Genomic DNA, 12336 nt, shown 5'->3' on the forward strand with positions numbered 1-12336 from the left:
GAGAGATTTTGAGAAATTTACAGTTCTCAAATGACTATTCAACCCATTTCTCCAGTTGATATTTTACATTATATATCGAGTTGAGGTGGAGTTGAAAAAAATCTCCAAGGAGGTACCACCAAAACAACAGCTGTTTATTGTGAGAAACAAAAACCTGGCTGATGCAGTAATGAAGCGTAATTAATCAAGAATAAATTATATAGGCAGCGGCCGTGGTGTGATGGTAGCGTGCTCCGCCTACCACACCGAAGATCCTACATCAACATCATTTGAATCTTACATTTGAGTCCAGTTAGAGAACCGCAAGTTGTTAATTACATTTTTTCAACTTAAGTAATAGCATATTTTGCTTTATAAAAAGTTCCCTCTTTTGCTGAGTACGCTATGATTCTCGAGTTGATCCACTGTTTCGAAACAACTCTTGAGTATGCCTAGTTATCAATATGAGCTCTAATAGTACTCAAGCCTAAATGCTTGTTGGGTATATTCGACGCCATTTCGTACGTACGCAAATAACTGATAGGTTAACTAGAGTTTAAACCTGGCAGATCGGCCCCTTAAGCTTAGCTTAAACTTCAGTTAAAGTAGACTGAAAAACTGCAGAATATGTTTAAGCGTAGTTTAACTGACAAACTGGGTTGAACTTGTACTGAAAAACCGGGCCTAACAAATGCATTTTTTTCAACTTTTTCAAAACTCACCATTTGTCAGATCGCGTATATGCTTAATTTTATATTTGTCCTGCAATATTGAGTTGGGGTATGTTTTTGGTGCGCCTGCAAAGTTACGTAAACGTGCGAAAATTTTCTTGATAGTTTTCTGTTCATAACAAAAAAAATATGATGATTTATTGTAATGAAATCCATATTCTTTATAGATATTTTGCAGTTTTTCATCTAATGTAAAATGTTCTTTGGCTTCAAGATAGCAGGCCATTGAAGCCAAATGGCAAGCTGCACTTATCCCATCCTTATCAAGCACATTTGTAGAGAACATAAAACCGATTGCTTCTTCGAAAGCAAAAAGTACAGTTTTTCCGGCACTCAAAAGTTTTTCTGTTTCATTACCCATCCATTTGAAACCGGTTAGAGTTTCAATAAAATGAAAACCTTCCTTTTGTGCAAAGGCGCGTAATATTTTTGAGCTGACTGTACTGGCAAGCATGTAGCAATTTGAAAGATCCCCATCCGCTTCCGGATGTACATGCTTGTGTAAGTAAATAGCCCACCAGCCTAGTAGTGCACCAATTTCATTGCCCGTATACACCTAGAATCAACACACAAATTGTATATTTATTTATTCTTTTACTTGACATTATATACTATACCTTTTCCAGTTTAAGTTCAGAAATTTACAATTCAAGTTCAGAAAATTGCAATTCAAGCTCAGAAAATTACAATTCAAGCTCAGAATTTCCAATTTAAATTCAGAAATTTACAATTCAGGTTCAGAAATTTACAATTCAAGTTCAGATTTTCCTATTCAAGTTCAGAAAATTACATTTCAAGTTCAGAAATTCCAATTTAAATTCAGAAATTTACAATTCAAATTCAGAAAATTACAATTCAAGTTCAGAATTTTCATTTCAAGTTCAGAAAATTACAATTCAAGTTCAGAAAATTACATTTCAAGTTCAGAAAATTACAGTTCGAATTCAGAAATTTATAAGTAGGGTGTTAATTTTCAAAAGTTATTTTAATTAATTAATTTTATACTTATATGTTACTTGCGGAAGAGTTGATGCTTCGTTGACCATGTCTCCAAAATGGTGGCTTGGGTGTAGTGTACCCCAAGTTTTCTCCAAGGAGTGTACATCCCGAACCTTGAAATCAAATGGAGGATAATTCTTTCCAACAAGTGCAAGATGACGCTACGGCAAAGAAAGTGCTTCAGTTGAAACAGCAGTTTTAAAGCAGTGGAAGGGAGAGACCTCCACAGAGTTGCGAAGGTGGAGGAAGACTTGACCTCTTATTGTGCTACCAATCGCCGTCAGTTACCGCGAAACAGGGAAAGCTGGCATGATTTGTTACGAAACTGCCAAAATCGCGATTAAGTGCCAATTCATGATGAATGATAATGATGGCGGATAAGTTGAGATATTTTGACATATGGCGCCAAGATCTATGCAGACAGTACCTATACGTTACTTCCGGGAGTGTGAACGCTCCACTGGCTGTTCAAGTGGTCATATCTTCGTCATCACTGATGTTGTACTCAGCGCAGATCAATGGTTGTGACGCTAAGAATACAGCTGGATGGCATTGCAATTGCTTCTTATGAGCGAGAGTTTTTTCTTCGCTATCTCGCAAAATTGATTTAAACGAGTTAAGATATCCAATGCTTCCTTAACACATAGATACCATCTTACATACCTTTATTTCCATTGGATGAAAAAAAAAAATACCCGACAACTTTTCTGAACTTGAATTGAAAGTTCTGAACTTGAATTGTAATTTTCTGAACATGAATTCCAATTTTCTGAATTTAAATTGTAATTTTCTGAACTTGAATTGGAAATCTCTGAACTTGAATTGGAATTTTCTGTATTTAAATTGGAATTTCTGAACTTGAATTGTAATTTTCTGAACTTGAGTTGGAAATTCTGAACTTGAATTTTAAATTTCTAACTTGAATTGTAAATTTCTGAATTTAAATTAGAAACTCTGAACTTGAATTGTAATTTTCTGAACTTAAACTGGAAAAGGTGTAAACGTTTATTTCTTACCTTCCATTTACCGGTAGTTGTATTTTTGGTTGCTAGCGCTAATCGATCTGCGTCTGGATCATTGGCTAAAATGATATTACAACCAGTGCTATCTGCTCTTTTTATTGATAGCTCTAAAGCACTTTTTCCTTCTTCTGGATTAGGAAATACTACAGTAGGGAATTCTGGGTCAGCTTCTTTTTGCTCCTCTACAGCAATAACCGGTTGTAATTTTATCGCTGCAAATGTGTCTTCAATAAAAGGATATCCCACACCATGCATAGCACTATAAACCACACGCACATTGCTTTGACTATTCACCTCCATAATAGATGGGGGTAAAGTCTCACGTACTCTAACAACATAAGCCTCAATAGCTTCTTTTGGATCAATTAGCAGTTCCGATTCATACAAATTTGATGTATCCCAACTGTCTGCCCATGGCTCTAAATTGCTTATTATATTTGATTGTATATTTTTGTCATGTGGTGTTATAATTTGTGCACCATTACTCCAATACACTTTATAACCGTTATCATCTTTTGGATTATGCGACGCAGTGACCATTACACCACCTAAACAATTGAAATGACGTATTGTAAAGGGCACTAAGGGTGTTGCTACCAATCGTTTATAGAGGTAAACTTTAAAGCCGGCGCCTATAAATATATTTGCAGATAACTCAGCAAATCGTTTACTATTATGACGTCCATCATAGCCAAACACAATACCGCGTGTTTTTTGCTCGTTATCATTGAATTGCGCTTTCATATAAGTACACAAGCCTTGCGCTGTTTGTGCTATGACAAGATCGTTCATACCATTAAAGCCAGCTCGCATTTTACCACGTAGGCCGGCTGTACCAAATGCTAGGCGCGTACTTAAAAGATCATTTAATTTTATCCAATTGCTAGCATCATTAAGTGATTTGATTTCATAGAGAGTTTTCTCGTTTTTATCCCATTTGAGCCACCGGTCGATAGCTTCACGTAATTCATGAGAAGCCATTGTCTAAAAATGAGTATACAAATTAACCCAACCAGTTCAAAATAAGTTACCAAAGTAATTTTATATACATACATAATTTAAATACCTAGAACACCTATACCATGTTCAAAAATTCGTCATTGAGGGAGATGAGGTAGATAGTTGTGGGATTGAAGGGGCTGATAAGCGCAATACAAAGCTTTATAGCTTCAGAGCTTCCGCAACCCTATTGCCAACTTCACCTAGCGAGGGGAATGCTGTTACAAATATGAATGTATCATACACATTAGAATGGGTCGATTTATTAACCGATATCGCGCCATAGATTTTTCGATAGGATTTGGGCTCAGGAAAAAAAAATTCCACTACGCATACCCAAAAAAATAATTTTCGAGCCTGCGAAAAAAATGGCGAAAGGGTAAATTTTTCGACCAGAACACTCCCAAAAACCCAAAAAAATATTTTTTTTCAAAATCTGTTATCGCCAACGTTTTTACAACAGTTATTTTTTTGGGTATGCGTAGTGGAACTTTTTTCCCTGAGCCCAAATGCTATCGAAAAATCGATGGCGCGATATCGGTCAACTTTCATCCATACATATCCACCCAGGTTAATACACATATATAGCAGGCGAGGCTCTGGCGATCCCAAGTTCCTCATGGAACTAGGCGGTGGGGCGGTATGGCCTACACCAACACTCCTCAAAACCTTCTGGAAGCACGTTAATACAACAACAACAGGTAGATAGTTGTGGTAGACTTGTTGTTGTAGCGATAAAGACACTTCCCGAAGGTTTGGTAGATTGTTATGTTGTTGTTGTTGTTGTAGCATTGCTTCGCCTCATCCAATAGGTGCGACCGATCACAAATTGTCATGAATGTCATCTAAGGGGAGTCCAAGGAAATTTGCAGTTTTAACAGGGGTGGACCATAGTAAAAGGGGTGCTAGAGGCCTTGGTTCCGCATTACAATTGAAGAGATGGTTGGTGTCATGTGGGGACACATTGGAAGCAGGCCATACATTTTGTATGTCGGGGTTGATTCTGGATAGGTATCGATCGAAGTTGAGCTAGAGTGACGCGCATTTCCCTAGGGAGAGTGCGTCTGCCGCCTGTTTGCGGATATCGCTGTATTTTCTTTCAGTGAGTAACTTTTAGGCTTGGCGACCATATCGGGGTAGCTTAGCATACAATCGGCCGGCCAATTACTTTGTAAGTGGTAATGAGCGTTTCTTTGCCTTTAACCCAAGAGCTGCCGGCAAGAGATTTGAGGATTTTATGACGGCTCTGGATTTTAAGAACAATTGCGGTTGCATGCTCTCCAAAACGTAGATCCTGATCGAACGTCACACCCAAGATTTTTAGGTGTAAGACAGTCGATAGCGTAATGCCATCTACGTGGATGTTCAATATGGTCGACATTTGGCGCGTCCATGTTGTAAATAAGGTCGCCGATGATTTGGTCGGTGACAATATCAGGTTTCGCGAGGCAAAAAAACTGAAGAGATGTTATAAAACTGACTGTTGGGGTAAGGCGGAGGTGGCATTTGGCATGCTGGCAAGCCCCTGCTAGTCGTCGGGCGGGGTGAGTTTTTGCTCACTCGTCTTACCTACAGTTATACAAACAAAAAAACAAGGTTCATGCCTGAAATCTACGAAAAGAAAAGGAAAGCTGGAAGAAAAGGTCTGTCCGTGTCAGGTGGAGTCATCCCTCCCCTTCTGCGTAAAACCTTGACGCAGCCTTGGGCGTTGCACTGACTCCGAAACTTTAGCAACGCCCCCTTAGCCTGACATGTGTCCGTCCGTCAATGTCCCATGTCCTTAATCTGTCTAGTCTGTCACGGTAACCTCACATCTACGTCTCCTCTAATACACCCGTGCAACACCCACACCAAATTGACATTTTTGAAATGACTTCAACCCATAAAATAAGATGTAAAAAAAAATAACTGGTAAATTCAACTTGTAGATCAATAAGGTTTATTTAACAAAACGAAATTAATTGGCAATAAAGTAAAAAAAGAGAAAGGTGGAAATCCAATCCAAAAATATATTAAAAAAAGGTATTTACAATCCACAAAAAAAAATAACTATTTTATCAATGAAATTTATTTCTAATACTTAATTCAATTTCAATAAATTTAATCCAACTAATTCAAATAATTGGTAAAAAGGAAAATAATTAGACTGGGCCAATTTATATATATATATATATATATATACGTATATAGATTACCCAGCCAGCATTTTTTGAAAATTTTGATCAAAAAATATTTAAATATCATATCCCAAGATGATTAAAAACGTTCAAATTTAAAAGCTTTTTCTGTTCGAAAATTAACGTATCGTCGGGAGAAAAATGTACCATAAATGTGATTATTCTTGAATAATCATTTATGATTCCTATTTCGAAACGCCTTTTATTCATATTTGATATCATTGTAAAATTGAGCTTTAATAGTTTTAGAGTAATATTTGACTGCTTTTCACAGTCATTTTCTGATCATATTCGTGAATATATTTCAATCGTTTTGGTTGAGATTTTTGAATAATTTTTGAATGCCATTATAATGCATTTATTCTTCATAAATCATTCAAAATACATAATAATCTTATTTCAGCAGGGGAAAAAAGCATGCGAAAGTGAGCTATTCGAACCACAGCTAACTCGCAAACAAACTTTGACGATATACACCTGCGACTACAACATCCAACATCATCATTATCGTCTGCATCTTAAAACACGGATACGATACGGGATGTTGAAGCCGTATCCAGGTATGCCAAGATAGTTTCACTTACCTGGGGTTCAAATAGCTACAACCTATGTATTGTCCATTCATTATGTATTTTCTGGGAAGCTGAAGGGGAGAAATGGTTGGGGAAATCTTCGTTCATGAGCAGCATTACATTATTTTTGTCTTGAAGAATATCTTTTGCATATGTAAATAATAAAAATTTTGTATATTTTTTCTTAGCTTCATGATTGAAAAAATATGTGTATCTGAAAAAATAAAATTTTTAATGAAAAGTAAAATTTCAACAAGTATAAAATTCATTATTCAGTCAACAACTATATTCATAAAAGATTCAGAAAGCTGAATGAGAAATGATTAAAAATTTTTGATCACCTAAAGTAAACACATTTGATTCAAATATGATTCAAAAATGTGATTGAAAAATTATATTCAGTTTTTGATCACCAAAGGTAAGCATATTTGATTATTCTTTTTGTTTGTTTTTATGAAATATTAAAATATAGTCATTAGAGGACTTCAAAAATGATTCCAAAAAGTGATCGAAAAATGCTTTTTAGTTTTTCATCATCAAAAGTATTCATATTTGATTATTTCTTTTGTTCAATTGTACCATAACTCATTATTTAGTCAGAAAGAGTAATAAAATTGTATTGATATGTAGGGAAATTCAAAATTGAATCACCTAAATGCTGAGTGGGTAGTATATGTATGTACTTATATACCGCTTTATACTTTTATAAATGAAAAAAAAACTTCAGGATGAAAATATGAAAAAAAGCCAAAACGATCAAAATAAAGAGGGTAAGATAATAAAAATCCAAGGGTAAATGATTAATAAGAAAAAAGGGAACTTGTAAAGTCACGGTTCGCGAGGACCAGAAAAAAAATTGTCAAAGCACCAAAATCAAAAGTCGGATTTAGCGTACCGCCACTGTTATGCATACGCTCAATTGTATGGTATATATATATGTTTATGTATATACATAGTGTAAGAAAACATTCAGGCCTGTTCTGAATTCCGACTCGGAATGAAAAGTAAAACGACATTGATTTCGACTCGGTTTCTATTTGGTGTTCTCAATTCCGATTGTAAAAAATCGATTCGAAGTCGATTTCGAATCGTTTTCATTCCGATTCGGTAACCAGTTTAATCAGCTGTTTTTGTTTATGTGTTTTGGTTTAAGTATCATAAAATTTTATTTTAATTAAAAAATGCCTGCAGATATGGTTTTTAATGCGCAGACGCAAGAATACGTGCTATTGTGCGTGCGAATCGTAATAATGCGCTGGATCGGAATGCAGAACAGGTCGACTTCATTTCGATCAGCATCGATTTGTTTGCCTAATAGATTTCTTGATAGAAGTTTTTAAAGAAAGATTTATTATGCCAATTTAACTCAAATTTAAACAAAAAATACACACAACTCTTCCAAATTAAATGAAGAATTTAAAAAAAATTATTTGAAAGACAAATATCGCAACATTTGTGTATAATCTGCCAATTAATTTTCATTCCGACTGCTCAGAGGCAATACTTTTCAAACCGATAATTTTTGGTCGGAATCGAAATTGAGAACACCAATCCATTTCGATTCCGAAAAAATTGATCGGAATCGGAATCCAGAACAGGCCTGATTATCATAACTTAATAACTAGCACTCACCGATCTATCCAGCAACGAAGGCGCCTGCGTCGAAGAGAGAAGGGTTGGCTGAAATGTTAAAAATAAAAAAAAGCTATGGATAAAAATCAAGATTGATATTGCAAAAGAGGTGGCTAGCGTGAACTTTGTGAAGATAAAAAAAACTCTATTGACCTGACGGAATTTAAGTACAAAAGAAAAAAAAACCAAGAAAGGAAGGAAAATAAAAAAAAAAAAATGGTCAAAAGCGAATATGCGAAAAAGAATTATGTAATAGAAGGAAAAAATTTACTGAGAAGATAGGCAAAGCAAAGGTAGGAAATTAAAAGAGAGTCAAGTGGTTTTGGTCAAAATAAAAACAAAAAAATAAAAACGCCATTACCTACAAAAAGGAAAAATAGCCGAATTGGGGTTTGGTGACATACATATATGTGTCTATATACACATATATTCACATATGTACTTAAAATGTAACAAGAATTTTACGAAATTTAAAGTGAGATATTAATATTAGGGTGCAAAAAAAGATAAAAAAATTAAAAATTAAAAATGAAACCAAACAAAAATTGTTAAACTAATTACTCTACGGCTAACTCAATAGTATTCAATAGAACAGACTAATAAAAAAAAAAACGCAATTCAAACCAAAAAAAAAAAAATGCCCACAAGAAAATAGATAAGTAATTTTTGATCTCTGCTTGGCAGTAGCTCGAGACTTGCTCCTTCTCCCCTCTTCGATATTCTCCTCTGCTGCAATAAATGTATCATCCAAAATCCTCCTTGGTGCCGGGACAGGCGCGAATGGAGGCTCTACCTGTCTCTTCGTGATTTCCGGCACCGTGCTGATGTTTCTTCTTCTTCCTCTCACTTAATATTAGTCTGTTAAGTTGTGTCTTTGTGCTGATATGCACTTCAGCCTGGCTTCCTAATCAGAGGGGAAACAAAATAACTTAGGGACCACAATATAAAGGAAAAAAAATTAAGGGATGCATGTGTACTAACTTATCATTTTATTCAAATATTATTTTTATTTTATGTATTTAATTTCACTTTATTTTTACTTCATTTAATTAAAATTTTTTGTTATTTTTTTTATTTTATTTTCATTTTAATTTTACTTTAATTTAATTTTATTTTATTTTAATTTTATTTTATCTTATTTTATTTTATTTTTAATTTTATTTTATTTTAATTTTATTTAAACTTTATTTTAATTTTATTAAAAGTTTATTTTAACTGTATTTTATTTTCATTTTAGGGAAATTATTTTAAATATTACTTAATATGCACATTATCATTAGAAATTTGGTATTTTATTATTATTTCGCAGTTTTATTTTATTGTAACGAATTTGCTTGTAAATCCTCTTATTTGCAATCCTCTGCTAAGTTCGAATCACTAAATTGTTGAATAAATAACTCCAATTTGTAATAATGTAAAATGGCCTTTATTAAAGTACTTCACAATAACAAACTGTGCAACGAATAGTTTGCTTAATAACCACACTGATTGATAGCTCAATGAAACTCTACTATTCAGAATAACATTGCTATTGCTCGCTAGATATCGCCTTAATCAAACTGCTTGACAACTCAAACCAAACTGAATTCCTTCTTACTCGCTTGCCCCGCTTTTATAGTTTACGCTGCATACTTCTAGGCTCTTCGATTTCCAGAACTTACTAGTTGTTTCGGCTACAAAATCGCCAGCCACAACTACGTGCACAAATTATTGCTCTCTCTTGTGACAACTCAGATAAGATATATGCACGTGTTTGTGCATTGCCGCCCGCTGCTCGTATACGTACATATGTGTAGACGCAATTATTTATTCGTTTATGTAGATACATAAAGATTGAATTATTGATGTGAATGTTTGTAGTTTGCGCACATAGGCATATAAGTAAATGCATCTGTGTGTGACATCTCTCTGGGCTGCCTTATATATGTGTATACTTGATTTAATTATTAACGTAAATACTGCTTGGCATGGCCTTAGCATCGTCTTAGTGATGGGATAATTTAGTGATGCTAATATCCGTGACACTGCCCTCCACCTAAGTCTGATCGTCCCGATCAGACAAATCTCTCGATCTAAACGTTGCTAGCCTTTCCAAATGGACCACCTTCATTTTGGTTCGTGGTTTACCGATGGTTTGTATGCGGTACACTACATCGTTGATCCGTTTTACAACTTTGTATGGGCCTTCCCAATTACACTGCAATTTCGGGGACAAACCTTTTTTACGTTGTGGGTTGTATAACAGCACCAAATCTCCTTCCTGAAAACCTTCTGAATTAATTGCTTTATCATATCTGGCTTTCATCTTGTCACTCATAATCTTTGTTTGTTGCCTTATCAGATCATGTATTTCTCTTAGCTCTTCTTCCAAATCACTAGTGGATTTCCTGACATTTCTCTCCGCATTGGCATTTATCCCAAACTTCAAATCAGCTGGCAGTCTAAGGTCATTGCCAAAAATTACTTTTGCAGGGGTTTGGCCCGTTGTCTCATGCACTGCTGATCGGTAAGCCATCAAGAATAATGGTATGCGGGTATCCCATTCTTTATGGTACTTGTCCACTACTTTCCTTAAGTGCTCCTCCAATGTTCTATTGAATCGTTCTACCATACCATCGGATTGAGGATGCAATGCAGTTGTCCGTGTTTTTCGAATGCCCAATGACTTACACATTTCCTGGAACACAGTTGATTCGAAATTCCTGCCTTGGTCAGAATGTAACTCCATTGGTACACCATACCTTGCAACCCAATTGTTTATAAAAACTTCTGCTACCGTTTCCGCTTCTTGATTTGGGATTGGGTATACCTCTGGCCATTTGCTGAAATAATCCATAACTACCAGTACATATTTGTTTCCGCCGTTGCTAGTAGGAAATGGACCGGCGACATCCATAGCGATCCTCGCAGTTCGCAATCCACTCAGTGACCGACTGACGGCAACCAACCCAATAGAATCTCTGTTTAATCTTCTCGAGCGTCTTGGTGATTCCAAGATGACCTCCGCTTGGACCATTATGCAGCTCGCTGAGCACATCAGGAATCATCTTTCTGGGAACAACTATCAGTTTATTCTTGTATTTACCATCCTCACTCTCCCATACTCGATGAAGGCAACCGGATATCAATTCCAAACTGTTCCACTGTGCCCAATATGACTTCGCAATGGGACTCTCTGCTGACATCTCTTCTCTGTTTGGTCTTTCATTTCGTTCGAGCCCTTGCATAACACGTGACAGATCTGCATCTTCTAGCTGGCACTTTCTTAGCTGTTCCTTGTCCCATTCATCTGTACATGTTATAGTCATTAGCCGGACATCTATAATGTCTTCTTTAGCCTCGGCTTTTGAACAGTGCTTGCATTCCAAACTACATGGTCTTCGTGACATTGTATCGGCATTTCCATGGGTACTACCTTTTCGATGCTCAATGGAAAAGTCATAGCTTTGTAGTCGCTCGATCCACCGTGCCAATTGTCCTTCCGGATTACGGAACTGCAGTAGCCATTTTAAAGCTGCGTGATCTGTCCTGACACGGAATCGCTGGCCGTAGAGGTATTTGTGAAAATGTTTAACGCACTCTACCAATGCCAACAGCTCTCTCCGCGTAACGCAGTAGTTCCTCTCTGGTTTTCCAATCGAACGGCTGTAATATGCAACTACCTTCTCCTGTCCATCGACCAGTTGTGATAAAACGCCTCCTATAGCATATCCACTCGCATCTGTATCTAGAATAAATGTTGTTCCTGGAATCGGATATGCTAACATTGGGGCAGTGCACAAACGCTCCTTCAATGTTTGGAAAGCCACTTCTTGCTCCTTCTTCCATTCAAAAGCTTTATTTTTTCTTGTAAGCTCATGGAGGCTATGGGCTACGCTGGAAAAATTTTGTACAAATCGGCGGTAATATGTGCACAGCCCAAGGAAACTTCTTAATTCATGTAGGTTCTGTGGTCTTGGCCAATCCTTTACAGCCTCTATCTTTTCGTTCGCAGTGCAGATGCCCTCTGTCGTTACCTTGTGACCCAAATAATTTACTTCCTTTTTAAACAGCGCACACTTTTTGGGACTTAACTTCAGACCAGCACCAGCTATTCTTTGGAAAACTTCCTCCAAGTTCTTAAGATGTTCATCGAAATTCTTGCCCAATACGATGATGTCGTCCAGGTACACCAAGCATGTTTTCCAATGTAGTCCTTTCAATACCTGATCCATGAGTCTCTCGA

The 12336-nt window shown here is 36.1% G+C and overlaps 2 protein-coding genes across 8 annotated transcripts in view; one reads left to right on the forward strand and one right to left on the reverse strand.

The window, feature by feature from the left end:
* Vang (Strabismus domain-containing protein Vang) overlaps positions 1-9197 on the forward strand; it is a 43868-nt gene extending 34671 nt beyond the window's left edge. Inside the window, exon 4 of one of the 2 annotated variants that reach the window (XR_010951225.1) lies at positions 6311-9197. The gene's annotated coding sequence lies outside the window, so the exon portion shown is untranslated. The remainder of the gene's footprint in view (positions 1-6310) is intronic. The other variant, XR_010951226.1, reaches the window with a different exon arrangement.
* Pgm2a (phosphoglucomutase 2) overlaps positions 1-12336 on the reverse strand; it is a 36793-nt gene that overhangs the window by 756 nt on the left and 23701 nt on the right. For 2 of the 6 annotated variants that reach the window (XM_067774695.1, XM_067774696.1), the window contains 3 exons: positions 8112-8159; positions 2726-3715; positions 702-1266 (listed from right to left, as the gene is read on the reverse strand). In XM_067774695.1, the coding sequence (XP_067630796.1) occupies positions 702-1266; positions 2726-3712 (1552 nt within the window). In that variant the 5' untranslated portion in view covers positions 3713-3715; positions 8112-8159. Of the gene's footprint in view, positions 1-701; positions 1267-2725; positions 3716-8111; positions 8160-8756; positions 8981-12336 lie in introns of those variants that run through there. The other 4 variants (XM_067774698.1, XM_067774694.1, XM_067774693.1 and 1 more) reach the window with 3 other exon arrangements.

The sequence above is a fragment of the Eurosta solidaginis genome, chromosome 3, assembly GCF_040869045.1.
Source record: "Eurosta solidaginis isolate ZX-2024a chromosome 3, ASM4086904v1, whole genome shotgun sequence".
Lineage (NCBI taxonomy): Eukaryota > Metazoa > Arthropoda > Insecta > Diptera > Tephritidae > Eurosta > Eurosta solidaginis.